Genomic DNA, 17,869 nt, shown 5'->3' with positions numbered 1-17,869 from the left:
TTCAAACCCATACAGCCCCTCAGAACTTATCCACATTTGCTTAATCAAATATTTACGACAAATTATTTTGGCAGGACGTTGCAAAGACGACATTGAAGCTTTTCAGGGACTGTTACAAGAATTGGAAATTGACACTGACAATCGCGGGACGTGAAAACAGGAACACAACATTTACAGGTCACATCCATCACAATTCCGCGATGAAAGAAATAATAACTGGACACGACAAGGCTATTCTTACAACGTGAATCGTGACCAAAACAGACACCACCCGTATGACAACCGTTGGCAGAGTAGTAATAATTACAGGGAAAGATCACCTCTCCGCGGTAATGATTATCACAGAGACAATCAGAGAAACAGACAATATGGGAACCAAAATAATTATTATCAAGGGAGACAGAATAACTTCAGACGCAACGGTCCACCGTGCAGTTACGCGTCTGGGAGAAATTCTCCACCACATGACCGACAAAAGAGAAACTATGTAAACTATCGACAATACAACAGACCTGAATTTCATCAGAACTGGCGGGATTCAAACAGGGCAGGGCCCTCTTGGCAAGGTGAATTTGTAGAAGTTAGATCTCCAAATCCCAATAACGACATATGCCAACAAAGAGACAGACTATGACTCGCACCGCAGGCAGCCACGTGCGCCAGCTGACTCAGAGGAAAATAACATAGACTCTAACCTTGAGAAAAATTCCAGTAATCTTATATCACATGATAATTGCGTTCAAGTTGAAACTCTGAGTATTATGAAGAGTAAAGGATTGCACCACATTCCACATGTAAAACCGTTTATTGAGAGATGATCTGCTTTTTAACTTAGTCTTTGATATAAAATTTTTCACTTCACAATACTAGTACTCTTCATCACACTTAGAAACTGTTAACATGCAACAATGTTTTAAAGTTAACTATCCAGTCTAGAACGAAGTGAATGCATTGTTATAGTGAACAGACGACACAGTGTTGTTACTTGTACATTCTTGCTTGTCAGTTGCATGACTACGTAACGAATATAAGGCTTACATACTTAGAACTTACACTGCTAATGAGATTTTAATGCAACATTTTGGTTTACTTGAAAAGATATTCTTTATTTGAGGTACATTCTGTGAAATTAAAGGTGTCTTAGCACTTGGTTTCTTTGACAGCTACACGATTATATCACGACACTACTAATGTGTGACACAATTTACATTGTTGCTTTTACGGTGTATCTGTCTTATATCTGCACAGTTTTTCGGTATTATTCTGGAAAGTAAAACATGTTTTAGTAGCAACTTTTGTGGTATAGCTACAATGAGACCGCCTCTTCCGTAGCACAACAATACATTACATTACAGTACTTTCTTGATGATGGTACTGTACGTAATAACTACGATATCTATAGACTTAGCATTTCGCTTTTGTTTATTATGAGGTAAATACATTGACTTCCACGAACTTTGCTTACAGACGACGATAATTACGACACTTGTCACATTTTTTACCCTCAAGTAATGACAGAGATTATGTTACAACAAGACGCACAATTTAGCGCGGCAGCACACGTATTTGAGTGATTAATTTTGTACTTAAAACACTTATTTTTAAAGATGCTTGAATTACAAAGAAAGTTTTCCGTGATACATTTCATTCCATTTCTGTAATCTGTAACACCTGAGGGTATAATTACATCAATCCTCAGGGGGTTACAAGCTTACTTTGTGTACCATGTGTGTAGCAAGCACAAGGAGCCCTAGCTAATATGGTATTTGCTTATACAACTTTACACATCGGTACCATATTTCTCTAACACATAATTACACAGCTATCTGATTATTTAACAGAGAAACAAACATTTTTTTACTACATCAGTGACAGATGTTTTCGCAGTTACACAGTTGGATAACTTCACACTTATGAAATTGTATTTTGTCTGTACTTTGTGAACTGTTCATATTTTTTCAGAACCATTGTGATACTATGAGAGCTTTGAATGATGTATTTGGTATGGGATCATGATTTTTAAAGTACATTTGAGGTAGATGACACTATTGAAATGAGCAGAGAATTTTTTTTACAGTTTTGAAATTATTGCAGAAAGCTACAACATTTTTGACATTTGACTGAGGTGTTATGATATTATTATTACAACGATGATGTGTATTATGCTGCTGAGGTATGTTTATGATCAATAAGCTGATGCTATATGAGGAATTTGATTATGCTATGTATTTATTATGATGAAATATTGAAGAAGTGTCGACAAATATGTATATGTGTAATAAGGTAAGGAATAGTGAGCAGTGGTTAGGGACTCTGGTTTGTGAAAAAGGATGTTGGAAAAAAAGAATCATACTTTAAGAGTTATGAAATGTGTGTAAATGCGTGAATGTATTGCAATGCCGACGAAAATTTTTTGGACACTGTTATATTTATAGGTTTTTGATTCTACACATTGGTAATGCAAATTCTCGACCTGTGAAATTTTTTATATAAGACTGTCACTGTAGTGCAAACTGCTGTCGTAAATATTTCGGTAAGAAAGCTAAGTGACCTTGACATAATGCATTGTAGGCGTCCAGCTGCGCCAGCTACCTGGAGAAAAAGCCATTAGGTGGAGAAAAAAGAGGTCATTAACCTCGCTATTGACGTTCCGTTGTAGTAAGCATCGAAAATACGACAAGCTCATTACTTGGAAACATATGAATATACTGTGGAGCTCGTACTTGGTGCTACTTATTGAAATGCTTATGAATTGATGGGAAATATTCTTACTTCTGTAAACCTGATTATGACTTTCTACGAGAGTTGAGAGAACTTCTACTGACTTATGAAATGCCACATAGCTATTGAATGATGTTTTTATGGTTTGCTTTACATAGTTGTTTATTTCATTTGATATCTGTTTTCCAGCTGTGTTGCAGCATTGGTTTTATAAAATAAAATTAAATGCATTTGCTAATGTGAAATCTTTCTGTCAACAGATCTGTTAAATAATAATTTTATGATCCACATTCTTCGAAAAAGGAGCACTTGGAAAGGAAAGAACAATAAGAAGGGACTAATAACAGTAACCGCATACATAATTTTCTTTTTAACTACTTGGTAATTTTTTTGGTAGAATAACTTGTTGTGGTGCACCACTTTAATGACATAGACCCTAAGATGTGAACAGACGTTTCCCTTATCTGCATTGTTGTCTTTAGTGTACTATTTTTTCTGCTTGAGCTATGTCGTATTTAGGTATAAGTTATTGCATTTGCTGCTGCTGTTTGCCAGGCATAGTGTTACTGAATGTCACTTTGTATTACTCTGTTAAGCCAGTTTTACTACTGATTAATTTTTCTTGTTTGCTGCACATATATTAGTTGTAATATTGCATTTGCTTTGCTAATTTTGATTTACTGCTGCTTGCTTTGCCAATTTGCATTTTGTCATTGCTGTTCATGTTAATTTGTTATACGCTGCTGCATTGCCTCATCCCTTAGTTTATGCATCTGAGCTCAGTAGATTTAAGTTAGCTTAACATGCGGTATGGCATATAAGAGAACGAGTTGTGATGAATTGGAAGAAATGCATTGAGAAGCTATAAGGAAATGGTTTGACCAAAAAAAGTATTTTGAAAGAGGATATGAACAAAAAAGTAGGGTTTAGGGATAACAGGTTTAGATAGGATTTTCTTGGAAATAAATGATGAGGTAAGATAATGGAAAATAAATAATGAAGTAAGAAATATGTGAACATATAAATAGAGAAAGCATGCTTGGATAGGATTTTTTTGGTGGAAACAAATGTTGAAATAAGAGGAAAGATCTATGGAATGAAGTTTTTGGTTGGACTGCGGTACCAAACGTCACACTGAAAACAAACCCTGTCCTGTCCTTTTGTGTTATTCTACTACGTATATGTGTACCTTGTGTATTTGTGTTCTTCCTGTCTTTATGTGTTTATCTGATAAGACTTATGTTGTAGAATTTTTCTAATTCTCAGCTACATTCACTATGATGAGGAATACTGTTATCCTGAAATATAATTTGCATTTATAATATGTTATTTACTTTGTAAAGATGTTTAGACTTTATTCATTCTCTTTTGTTTTAATGCTCACGTGTGTTGATGTTTCGAAAGTTATTCTGACCGTTTATACATTTACTTATGTCTTAATTCCTGTAACACTGATGTACATGTTTATTTCTATTCTTTTGTAAAGCCCGTGTTACTACAAATGTTATCTGTATTGTTATGTTCTTTAGTGATGTATTTTTTACCTTTGTAATTGTATTCTCATGTCGTAAATTTATAATTGTATAGACACCAGTTCTTCAAATTAAGAGCTGGCTGGGGTGGCCAAGCGGTTAAAGGCGCTACAGTCTGGAACCGTGCGACCGCGACGGTCGCAGGTTCGAATCCTGCCTCGGGCATGGATGTGTGTAATGTCCTTAGGTTAGTTAGGTTTAAGTAGTTCTAAGTTCTAGGGGACTGATGACCTTAGAAGTTAAGTCCCGTAGTGCTCAGAGCCATTTTGAATTCAAATTAAGTTTCATTTCACTGCACACGTTTCTGTTGGTCATAGTATATGCACAACAGTTGAGAAGTTGGGACTGTTAGTGTTTGTACATGTGTTGATAATTCAGCAAGGGACTGGTTAACAGCATTGCTGGTTCTAAGGATAATTCCAAAAAATTTGTGAGTGCACAAGTGGTGGTTTATGGACTTGCTATATAGCACAAGACTCTTCGATGGTGATTGTGCACCTGCACAGTCGCAACAGAATGCTGCTGGCCGTCTCTACAAGGACTGGAGTGGGTCTGCACCTTTGATGGCGCACCAATACCATAATTTCTACAAGGACTGCAGTGGGTCTGCACTTCTGGTGGCCCACCATTACCATAATCTCTACCAGGACTACAGTGGGTCTGCTCTGTGATTACCTACTTACCAATATTCTTCAAAACTTCGACTGACTCTGTTGTGGGTTTGTTCTGTTGTGGCCCATTACCTGTCTGCATGTCAAGAGCCAGCACTGTCGTTCCGTTGGAAGGACAACACTACTTCTTCGAGACTGCATGGAAATCCACTACTTCCGTGTGCATTTCCTTTTACTGTTCAGATATCGAGAAAAACACTGAAATTTTACTGTGATGAACGATCAGGACTGTCTTTATGGACTGTGAGAAAATTTTAGTTTTTGACCAACATTGTATCAATAAGTGTGTGCATTTGATTTCTTTGTTATTGTAATTGTGAAAAAATCTGAAAAAATATGTATTGACCAGTGCCCAAAATAATTTGTAAATTCTTTTATAGGGAGCATGGGGCTATGTAAGTAGGCTGTTTAGGTTTTCTTATTGGTAACGCCACGTACCGCTCTGTATGAAAATCACTGGCTGTGGTGTGTGCAGTCTGTGGCTGGTTTGCATTGTTGTTTGCTATTGTAGTGTCGGGCAGCTGGATGTTAACAGCGCATAGGTGAGCCGCCAGTAGTGGTGGATGCGGGGAGAGAGATGGGGGAGTTCTGAGAGCGGATGATCTGGACGTGTGTCCATCAGAGACAGTAAATTTGTAAGACTGGATGTCATGAACTTATATGTAATGACTTTTCAACTCTATTAAGGTAAACACATTGTTTGTTCTTTATCAAAATCTTTCATGTGCTAACTACGCCTATCAGTAGTTAGTCCCTTCAGTAGTTAGAATCCTTTATGTAGCTGGCAGTAGTGGCGCTCGCTGTATTGCAGTAGTTCGAGTAACGAAGATTTTTGTGAGGTAAGTGATTCATGAAAGGTATAGATTATTGTTAGTCAGGGCCATTCTTTTGTAGGGATTTCTGAAAGTCAGATTGCGTTGAGCTAAAAATATTGTGTGTCAGTTTAGTGATGATCAGAATAAGTAAAGAGAGTAATGTCTGAGTACGTTCAGTTTTGCTTAGTTGTTTGAAAAGCAAATAAAGTAAGAGGTTTTCCAGCACAGTAATTCATAAATTTTTCTAAGGGGACGTTTCTCACTGGTTGTGGAGGGAGGGTGGGGGGAAGGAAAGGAAAGGAATTAGTGACTTCACATGCAGCGGGACGTTGCGCGGTGTCAGCAGCGACAAGTGAAAATGTGTACTGAACTGGGATTCTAATCCGGGATCTCCTGGTTACCAGGCTGCTGCGTTAACTGCCGAGCTAGCCGGACAGTGCTCATCGCGCCTTCGTGGACTACCTCGGCACGCCACGCTCTCGACCCATGTTCACAACGAGCGCCACCTATCCTCAGTCCCTGTCCATTTCCTCCACGGTCATTACTCTGAGATTCCCGCAGGAGGTCGGACGTATTTGTGCACCCGCACTGAAGAAGGTGGATTCGTTGTCCATCGAGGCGAATCAATTATATGAAAGCTGTTGGCCGGCCAGAAACCACACTTATGTGAATGTGTGATGTCTGTTATTTAGGGTATGCCCGAAAGAGCGGACACTAAGCATTCATATAACTGTGAATACCCGCAGGTCACCAGCTTTCAGTGCCACTATGGCGGGAGCTACATTCTGTGTGACCGTCTTCTACACTACCGTTCAGATCAGTTATATACTAACTCTGTACCAGAAACCTGTCCTTATCACCTTAAAATATGATATTATCTGCTTCACAGGTCGCTTACAAAGTTAGTAGTTGCTCCCGCCATCCTAGTACTGCAGTGATGTAGCTTTACGCCCACAACATGTACGACTGATTCCAGGGACCTTTACCGTAAACCGGTTTATGTCAGTGGCATAGTTTTCGAAGTGGTGTGTAACTTTAACACTTTCAACACTGCTACCTCTCTTCTCTGACTGTATAGCTGAACTTGCGATACTCTAGCAAATTTAAGCAACAATTAGACAGTATTCAAGCATTTTCACACATCTAGCATTATTTGAATCCCCATAATCTATAGATTAGGGTAAACTTGCTTATATTCATCAGTATTAGCCTTGTCACAAACCTGAGAAAGTTCCCTCTCTCTCTCTGAAAACTTTCGCGTTTACTCACAAAGATTTGAAGTAGAAATTAAAACAAATAATAGCTTCACAAGTGCACATTTATTTCATATTTTACGGCAAAAATGATTACACGTAATTTATACATTATTTACTAACTAATCGTAGTATTCAACTTTCCTTATCCATTTGTCAGCCTCTCTCCTTCCTTTGTCAGAGCAAACTTTACAGCAGCACGTGGCGTTCACTTTGTTGCCAGTGGATGGTTCCTTTTCTGGAAAACGGAGACCAAAATTTCTATTTAGGCTGCTGCTTTCAGTGATCGAATGTCCCCTCCTGCAGCTACCAAGCCCATGCTAACATTTTTATAGGTTCCACTATAGATGCCTTTAGCGTGGCGACATCCATTCACAATAGATAACAGGAACATATGGAAGAAAAGTTTTTTTCAGCAATTCATTGTTTTTCTAGCGAAAACGTATTGGGCGTAGAGCTAATTGACACGCTGTACACCAGTCTTGTTCATGATATAATCTATGAGATCTAGGAGATCTTTGGCTTTATTTTTCTTGTAAAACATCCTTCTGAAGGTACGGAACCCATTTCAATTATTGCTTTAATGTTTGCGTAGAAGCAATGTACATCACGTATATTTATCCATTTGAACATTAGAATAGGAAAAAAATTATTTTATTTCAGCTTGATGGTAAACGCTTTCTGTCCTTTTTGACAGTTTCGACAGCTGGTGTCTGAAGCTCCTACGCTATGTCCTGTAACGGCACACTACTGTATTGACTCCCGCTGCGTGTAGTGGATAAAATATGAACTACTATGGCTAACCTACAGCCGGCATACGTGTAGCATGCGGGAAAACACATTTCAGCGAGTGGAAACAATTCACCCGTGCCGGATATGGGAGGCATCCACGCGGCCGATAAATGCGCGACCGTATGGCATACGGGCATAGTGCTGAATGTGTTGATTCATCACATAGTATAACATCGTTAACAGGAGTCAGAAGTGACAGAAAAATCAAGAGTTGGTGTTAAAAATTTCGTGTTAAGCGAAAACCACAGATTTTAATTTGTGTACATGTAGAGTAGTACAGTGATGCGTTGTTCACTACGGTATCAATCACCTTATATTACTGTTGACTTATAACACTATAAAGTGACTGTAAAAGTCAAGTACTCACAACGTACACTATTTTCTTGGAAAAAATGCAAGCATGGTCCACTGACTGTCACGGGAACGAAAATATTTTGTAATTTCGCAACCAACTGTGACTGTAACTCAGCAGTGACGTCACGTGTCGAAGAAAGTCTTTCTAAAATGTCCAATGCTGTAAACATCTCCTGCCGGGTATGTGGAATGGTATTTGTATTCTTCTCCTCTTCACTTTCTTCTGATAGCCCCTCTTGCGACTCGGTCATAGCTTTTCGCACGTCAGATTCTTCAGAAGCACATACTGCAACACCATCGTCAGCACTAATGAATTCCTCAGAACTAATCCCAGGGTTCGCAGCGTCTTGCAGAGATGACCACTCATCAGGTGACGTGGCATCGTCTAACTCGTGGACGTCTTCAACATTGCTTTCTCCAGTCTCTTTTAAAGCACTTCTATATATGATGTGGTGACACAGAGTTCCGAACTGCTACGATAGCTTTTATTGCGTTACGCGGATTCCGATTTGGGGTTGCTGCGTTGTTCTCAGCGGCGCGAACTGCAGCTCGTACAAGTCGCTTGCAAATTAGCTCTCTTCACCTGAAAAATGATGCATTGGTCCAACGGCAGAAGGCGGCTTGTCGCGTTTGATGGAAAAACATAAAGCTTTATGTCGGTTAGGCTCAGATTCTGTACGTTATGAGCAGTAAATCTGTCCAATGTAAAAAGAACATGCTTGTTTTGAGCAACCATTCGACTGCTGAAACGAAGAAGCCACTTGCGAAATGATGTGCCGTCAATTCAAGCTTTCTTATGATGAGAGTAAGGTGCAGTGCACATATTCATATTTTTAAAACATCGCGGTTTCTTGACTAACCGATAACCCATGGACGAAACATCTCAATGTCGTCCGCATTACATGCAAGGGCAACAGTTACACGCTGTTTGCTACATGTTCCGCATTGACACTTACCATCTTTCATCTCCAAGGAGCCGGGCGGGGTGTCCGAGCAGTTCTAGGCGCTACAGTCTGGAACTGCACGACCGCTACGGTCGCAGGTTCGAATCCTGCCTCGTGCATGGATGTGTGTGATGTCGTTAGTTAGGTTGAAGTAGTTCTACGCTCTAGAGGACTGATGACCTCAGAAGTCAAGTCCCAAAGTGGTCAGAGCCATTTGAACCATTTGAGCCATCTCCAGGGAGCGATTTGGAAACAGTTTGTAGAAAAGTCCAGTTTCGTCCATATTGAACACATCAGACGAGGCATGTTTTTTCCTTACTCGATCTAATTCATGCAACCAGCTGTTTCACATTTCCTTCATCAACTTTATTGGCTTCACCATAAGTCTGTACATATGAAACTGAATGTCTCTTTAGGAACTGATACAGCCAAGCAGCAGAACAACTGAAGTTTTCGATGCCTACATTTTTGGCAGTCTCATTTGCTTTTGACTGAATCATGAATCATAAGGACACTTAAAGGTATGTTAGAGGCAGACACGAACAATTCTAGTAGTAACATCTCGATGTCTTGATACTTAACGCTATAGATACGTTTTTGGAACCTGTTGCAGCAGAATTAATGATTTTCCTCCATTCTTGATTACCATGTGTAAAGTAGGTTTACGAACCCCAGAGTGTTCACCAACTGCTGTTTTCTTTGTACCACGATCCACTTCATCTAGAATCTTAACCTTTACCTGTACATTTAAAGCTTTTTCCTCTTTTCCATGTTCCGCGTGCTACCGTTCATAAAATTTTATTCAGTATTCTAACTCGATTGAATTAATTTAAATGTATAGAGCACGCTGATTGTTGCGGTAATATTCGTGGCTGCCCATCTACAGTACGTTCGGAACGAGTAAACAATGGGTACCTTTCTTCGATTCATTTCGAAAAAAGATTGACACTTAAAAATATTGTAACATCGGATGTTTGTGTTACAATGAAATTTAATTATTGCAGGGACTGAAAAGAAGTTAGTAAGTCGCCTTAACCAAAATCCATGTTAACCGTTAGAGCTTCCCATATGAACTAATGTTCTCCTGCCGGGTCCAACATTTTTTTCGTGTTAAACGCTAGTTCTTCTTAAGCGAGTTCGCGATAAAAAGTTTACAGTGTAGTTCAGCCAATTTGCATGGAACGTTTAGAATTATATACACAAATCTTCCCCCTGAATCAGACTATTAGTGAAATCCGTACCAAAATCACTACAGGAGTTCTTAAGACTTCCCCAAAGGAAACAGATAGAAACCGCAGCAGGAAACTTTATTTACGTACGTACGGAAGATAGGTAGATAGTAGTATATATAAATATTGCAGACTGTGCTGGTAAACCGTCACTCTGTAGCATACACGGCACATTGTGTCTGTACAAGAAGCCGAAGACGGTCAAATGCTGCATTAATTTTCTTTGCGCGATAGAAGTTCCGCAGTGCTATTATGTGACAGCGTGATGCAATCACAAGCAAGCAACGTTGAAAGGTTCTTCTCCAGTGGAAACAGTTTCACAAAGAACACTTGAACCGCGGCACGTAGCGGCAATAGCAGCAGTGAAAACTATTGAGGAGAACGCTGTCGGCTCTGCGTACCTGACAACACATAAATGTAACGGCGGGGTAATTGGGTCGGCCGGACAGGGGAATTTCATTAACAATTTGAAGCAATTGTTGAGCAGCTATACGCATTAATTTCATTGGCGGCAACGGCCGCCGCTGATGCTCACGTGGCGACGAGCGCGCCCGCGGAATGCCTCGCTTTGTTCCGCGCGGTAAATTGTCTGCGCCCTCATATTGCTTTTGCGGCGCCGATGCGCCCACGAGGTGCCACGGCCTTTCCGATGCAAATGCGTCGAAGCACTTGCGTCTGAACTGAAACACAGAGCTCTCTATAGCCGGATACAAACGACGCTCTATACACAGTGGAAACTCGTACGTTTTCTTGACAAAAACTGCTATTATCCACTTTTCATTTCATCGACGACTGAAGTATGTACTCGTTTATAGGTATAGCACCAGCCGGTTTTCATAGAATTCTTTTGGGCTGTACACCACATCTTAATATTAAACGATGAACTATCTTTTCAACCACCATTCCAAGTGGTCATCATCATAGTAAATAGTGAAATCTATAAGAAATTTATGGATATTTAATGTGTTATCTACCGTTTGTTTTAGCTAAGAAATCAACAAGCTACCTTTTTAAACAGGAATATTTGAAAAATTTACCGGGAAAAAACGTCTGGTTCATGGGAAGGACTAATTCAGGTGGAAGACAGGTTGGTAACTTGGGACGTTATTTGTCACATTCCTTCTGAGTAAATCACTTCTGCATTGTTATGAAATAATTCAGCAAAACCGCAGATAATCTATATCATAACGATTGCCTCTCGCGTCGATTTTCTTCTCATTTTCGCCTGATTTATCTTCGTTTCTTTCTACGATGCTCCACCGTTTTGTACTAAGAAATAAGAAGCAAGTATCTTCCACATTCACCAGCCCGCCTGACTACACACACGCAAGCAAACAACAAAACCTAGAATGTGTCCAGAAGAAAGATGAAACAAATCACAGACAACAGGGTAACTCCGAAAGCGATGAAACTCAAATCATATAACACACAATAGTAAAAGAATTTAAAGTCCGGCATGGCTGAAAAGCATAACTGATGGGAAAAAAACCGTTACACAAAGTAGGAGAGTGCGACATAAATGAAAGTTGTCAGGCGTGTTTCTACATCTGAGAGCTGGCGTCCATCCACATTTCAAGCCAGCGGCATAAGCCCAATCTTATGGGGCTTAACTGCTAAGGTCACCAGTCCCTAAGCTTACACACTACTTAACCTAAATTATCGTAAGGACAAACACACCCGATGGAGGACTCGAACCTCCGTCGGGACCAGCTGCACAGCCCATGACGGCAACGCCTTAGACCGCTTGGCTAATACCGCGCGGCGGCATAAGAGTAACGCTAGTAGCACCATTATGGGAAAAAGCATCATGTTTACTTTGCATGCAAGCTGTAACGTTCTTGAGCGTCAGTTACCTTTGAGATTGGAGGTGGTGAGTTGATGTTAGTGAAGAACGCCTTTCGGTCGACAAAGACACCATTATCAACATCTCACTGAGTCTGAACATCGTCGAGTAACGGCTGCGAGAAGCTGCATGTTCCTTCTGGCACGGATGTAGCAACCGTACCTGACTGCTGGCAGCGGTGGTCGCGAAACTGTACGGTCGCAAGAAGACCGGACTCCGGACGGCCAGGCGGCCCTACCGGGAAGGAAGACCATCGTGTTCCAAGTATGGCTCTGGCGCATCGTACTGCATCTGTAGCAGCAATCTGAGAAGCAGTTTGTACCACAGTGACAACGAGCTGCTACAAATCGGTTACTTCAACGTCAGTTCCGAGCCAGACGCCCTATAGCGTGCACTCCATTGACTCCAAACCACCACCATTGGCTCCATTAAACACTTCCGCTCGCCACAGATATCCCCAGACATGAACATTATTGAGCATATCTGGGATGCCTTGCAACATGCTGTTCAGAAGAGATCTCCCCTCCCTCGTACTCTTAAGGATTTATGGGCAGCCCTACAAGATTCATGATGTCAAATCCCTCCAGCATTACTTCAGACATTAGTCGAGACTATGCCACGTCGTTTTGCCTCAATTCTGCGTGTTCGGTGGGGAGTACCAGTTTCGTTCGCTCTTCGGTGTATTAACGGTACAAATCCACCTTTTTGTTTACTTAATCGTGATACAGTTTCTTTTATGTAGTTAGGCTACCACCTATTTTTTATATGACTCTTTTTTTTCTTTTCTGTGACTCAGTTAAATATGCAACAATAAAAATAAATTGATTTCAAATGATCTGTAGAGAAAACAACTTTTATAGTTTTTGGGTTTCATTTACCACATGCAGGGATATTATATTACATAAAACTATAGCAATTACTGATAATCCCCATACAACTGTAACACTGTAAATACCGTTTCCCAATTTTCTTTTATTATACATTATACCTCTAACTGCAGTAGCAAATGGGCTATGCATTCTCTCTGTTGCTAAAGTTTGAAATATTTTATCAGCTATTAATCTATTTTCTACATATTTAAGGTGTCTATACGCAATATAATGTTGTTTACATGATTCATGTAGTGGGTTAAAAACACTTCCCCATGCGCTAATATGTTGAAGTTAAATATCTGGGTCACACAGATTATAAACAGGTTGACCCCTTTCAAATAGTTGTTTACAAATTGATGTCTAACTGACCCGTTTCCATAATTTGCATCCTTCACAATATACATGTGACAAATTATTTAAATTTAATTAAATATGATATTCCTTTCAGATTACTGATAATAGATTCATTAAATATACTTGTTAACATTTTTGTTATTCCTCCACATTCGTAGTAATAATTACTGTTACCAGCATCCCTTAACGATGAATAACCATAAATCTGGCGGTTAAATGCCTAAAAACATTTCTCCAAATAAATCCAACATTGTTCTCATTAATCTTCTTAATAGAACCTGTGCCTGTTTGTTTTATTTACTTACTGATCACTTTTTATCTCATTCCACATCCATTTCTATCCCCTATTTGGCATTCTTCAGTAGTATCAGCATCGTATTTTTCATGAAGTCAGTTATGTTAATTGCTGTTTATTTACTGTTACTTAGGTCCTTTTCAGTATAATCTTTACCAATAAGAGATTTCCTGTTAATAACTTCAGTAAACCTAATTTCCCAATGTTACTAGTGTCCAATAATTAACTCGTCATAATGAAAAGCAACCCTTCCATTTCCAACAAAATAATAATCACCCTCAGGTCTAATTCCAAAACTATTGTCATTAACATTCACGAGTTTTTTTTTTAAAAAAATTGGTCCAATATGTGCTATATTTGTTCACCAATACGTGGAATATTAGGTTTGAAACTAATCATATGTTTACTGTTGTGGGACTCTTTAACAGATATGCAAGTTAGGGCAAGAACTACATTGCTATGCAAATCACACCAAAGTGGGTTTACCTCGAATCTGCATAAGATGTGTAACCCGATATTACGATGACTCTGAGATATATCCTACTTGAGGTGGCTAGCCTCTCATATACTTCCTTCATTAAATAAACTGATCAAAGTTCCCCTCCAAATATTATGACAGGAAAGGATTATGGTGTCTGTGGCTGTTGAACAGATAAATGTCGTCCTAAAAATTTCCAATTACATTTATTTTCTTTAAATAGTACATAAAGTTTATCAAGAGTTTGTACAAGGAACAGTTATGTATGTTAACGTAAACCAAACACGTAAATAGTATCCACTTGATAGAGGTGGTGGCAAGTACCTAGTGAAAATGAAACTGAAAGGAATCTAGTGTGCTTCTCTACTGTGAGAAGAGGGAGCAAAGAGTACAGGGGAAATGTATATTATTAATAAACAAGTCAGTAATCGAATGCAGTACAACGATATCACCTAAGTGGTTTTACAGATGCCTCCGCTGAGTAGCCTCAGTTCTGATTTTTGGCAACTGAAAGACGAACTGAAACCCTACAGCACGAAGCTGCATATCCCACTGACAGTACAGTACAAGGTGGCGTGCTGATGATGGCTCTTACTCGTGGTCGGCACTGCTGCATGGGTATGGACTTCACCCTGGACACTGATCGAAGCACAAGCTCGAAAAAACTAAGCCTTTGTCCAGGTGGTTCGATAAGTGAAACTACAAATGAAATTACTCTGCACCAAGGGCGGCAAAGTATGCCACCGACTCCTATGGAGCGAAGGAACCAACTTCAAATTATCCTCTGCTCCACACCCAGAGAACGATCGCTCCACTGTCAGAATTCAGCCAATAATTGTCAAAAAACGAAGCTTTCCCCAATTATGGCCTTATAGCATATTCGTCTGGACTCCTGATACCATACTCCAGCATCCTAGACGCCAATATCATTCCTTCCCACAAATTCCTTACAGAGACTGTGAACGTATGCTGCTACAACAGTCAAGCAGACTATCACAGACCTCATGGGGACTTTGCTTGTGAAGCGTTTTGGCGACGAGTGCCGAAAGAATATGATTGGGCTGCTTCGTATGCCACAATTCTGTCGGCTACTCAATGGAGTTTGGCGACCATTTCCCCAAAACACCCCAGATAATGCTTAGCTGTGGCGCTGAGCTGGAGCACTGCTGCCTAAAATCAGAGGCTTTCGCGAGAAAACTGCCCCCAGGCGTTGTAAAAGGCATGGCAATGCAATACCATATCGAAATAACATTTATTCACATGTGTGCATATTCAAATTACAGATATGCAAGATAGACTGGTTTGATGGCCCATAATGAGTGCGTGAAGAAACCAGAGGGCCTACCACCTTGCATTGCCTCCCACTTACATTAGATTTTTATGTGGCGTGTGTGACTCCCTTCAGAAATGGGGACAGTGTGGCACAACACCAAGTAAAACAATCAAACCTAACTCGAAAGTTTCTCAACATTCCTGAAGAAACCGAAGGGTTCAATTAAGAAACAAAGGTAGAGAATTGCCAACCCTCTATCCAGCCACAATTAAGTCAGACAAAATGGAGACGTCCTCTGGGACACTAGACATACTCACTCAATTTATCACACACATTTAGAGAACTAGATACCATATTGTTGCCCAAAATATTTGAAGTGAGTGTGCCAGATTCGACTGAGGGCTTTACAGTTAACACCACAGATGTCCACGACAGAAAGAAATGGGGACCAACACGCAATCCAGCTGTACCTCCGACTAATGGAAACACCCCACAAACATGTGTACCAGAATAACCGATGCTTAGCGTATAATCAATTAAAGTTGACCTAATATTCTATCATGGCCATGCAATCGAAAAACATGTGTAGACCCAAAGCAAAAATCCAGACATACACATCACAAAAGTAGAACAACGTAACATAATAAAACGCATAGTGGTCGAAAGGAACCTAGTTCAAGATGAACAGACTATGATGAACATAGGCAAGCAGTTTATTACAAAAATGAATGTATAGTATGATAAGGATGGCATCGATAATTTCATATAATAATAACAGCAAACGTGGTGATATTGAAAAAAAAAACATTGAATATCAGTGTATTTCGTGGAGAATATGCACAAAGAAGATTCATTTAAACATTACGTGTATAAAAGAAAGTAGAGTTTACAAGACGAAAAAGACCAAAATCTAGTGTTCATTAAATTATGTGTAAACTATCTGCAATTGAGAAGAAATTATTAGTAGGAATGAGGTAAAGATATCCAGTATAGAGTTATATTTAGCTATCAAAATAATCAAAGTGTTTCTAAGAAAAATGTATTGCATTGAACATATCCCTACCACATATGCCATATAAACATATTAATTACATACAAACAGAAAGAGATAAAATGCAAATGAAGAGTGTCTTGTTGCAATGAGAAAACGTTGAGCTGATTATTTAAGACGTATTGCAGATTGTGCAAATGTGTGTAGATCTATATGAGTTGAAACTGTATTGTGTTTTAGTCGTCGCACTATAAAATGCCTACCATGACAGTAATAAGAAAGTTTCAAACACATACCTTAACAACAACATCTGTCACACTCAGGGTCTTGAGTGTAATGTGACGAGAGATGGAGAGCAGATTGGAGATGGCGTGCTGTGACATGTCCACCCCCACTGCAGAGCATTAGGAGCAATGCAGCTTTCAACCACACAGATTCTCGTTAGGCGGCCATTAGGCGGCTCTTTCAAGGCGATATATTGTGGAAGAGGGGGCCCATACTGCACTGATTACAGTCGTCTGCACCGTATGACGATGTATGCATCTCCCGTGCGGTGCGCTACTAGCCGTGCAAACCAACTTGGTTGCTAGGCGTATCTTGGTCGGTCCGCTGCGTGGGCATTCAATGCGTCAATTCAGTCCCCTTCCATGAGCCGGACCTGCATCTGTCAATGGATCTCGTGCTTGTGTTTGTCACGCTCTCTCACCGACAGTGAGAGCTGTCATGGGCGGGGATTACGTTACGCTGGCCGCTCGGGGAATGTCTCCGACCTCGTGCTGCACATCAGATGGCCGTACATTTATTCACTCCCTCAGCTCACCCCTTTGCCGAACGTTCGGGTACCGGGCCCACGACGACGCTTTTCGAGCACTATTGTGGATCACTGTACAACACTGTTTTCGGTGCATTGTCCAAAACCCTTATAAATCTGTTTACACGTTGTTCAATCTAATAATACATTTCAGTTCACAAGTTCATGAAAGCAGAGAAGCACATATACTACGCACTTCAGTATTTCTCTCTCTTGCGAGATGCAAAAAGGAGAATGAGGAAAGGATAAACTAATTTCTATACTCATAAATGTCTGACACTGAATGTGATATGCAGCTTAATGCTAGAGAGTGCAAGGAAAGCACCTAGAAGAGAATGGTTGTGGGGACCCCGTTTAAGATTAACTTGAAGTAGTACTTACCATTCAAGAAAGCAGATATCCAACGCTGCCCGTCACAACCTACTTCTAAAAGTACCATTACGAATTACCACGCACAAAAGTCGACATGCAGGTAATTAAATTAAACATGTTTTGGTAATTATCCAAGTGTAATTCAAATTATGTACATAATTTTTTGTTTGATATTGTCCATATTTATTTGTATTTTGTGTGTGTGTGTGTGTGTGTGTGTGTGTGTGTGTGTGTGTTTGTATGTGTGTGCGTGTGTGCGCGCGCGTCAG

The 17,869-nt window shown here is 39.9% G+C and overlaps 1 protein-coding gene across 1 annotated transcript in view; it reads right to left on the bottom strand.

Annotated features, from left to right (window-relative positions):
- Positions 1-16,800, bottom strand: part of LOC124795731 — a 745,624-nt gene extending 728,824 nt beyond the window's left edge. Inside the window, exon 1 of the mRNA XM_047259814.1 lies at positions 16,714-16,800. Within this exon, the coding sequence (XP_047115770.1) occupies positions 16,714-16,800 (87 nt within the window). The remainder of the gene's footprint in view (positions 1-16,713) is intronic.
- Between the last annotated feature and the right edge of the window lie 1,069 nt (positions 16,801-17,869).

This window comes from Schistocerca piceifrons, chromosome 4 (genome assembly GCF_021461385.2).
Source record: "Schistocerca piceifrons isolate TAMUIC-IGC-003096 chromosome 4, iqSchPice1.1, whole genome shotgun sequence".
NCBI lineage: Eukaryota > Metazoa > Arthropoda > Insecta > Orthoptera > Acrididae > Schistocerca > Schistocerca piceifrons.
This window is presented reverse-complemented; position numbering and strand designations above follow the sequence as displayed.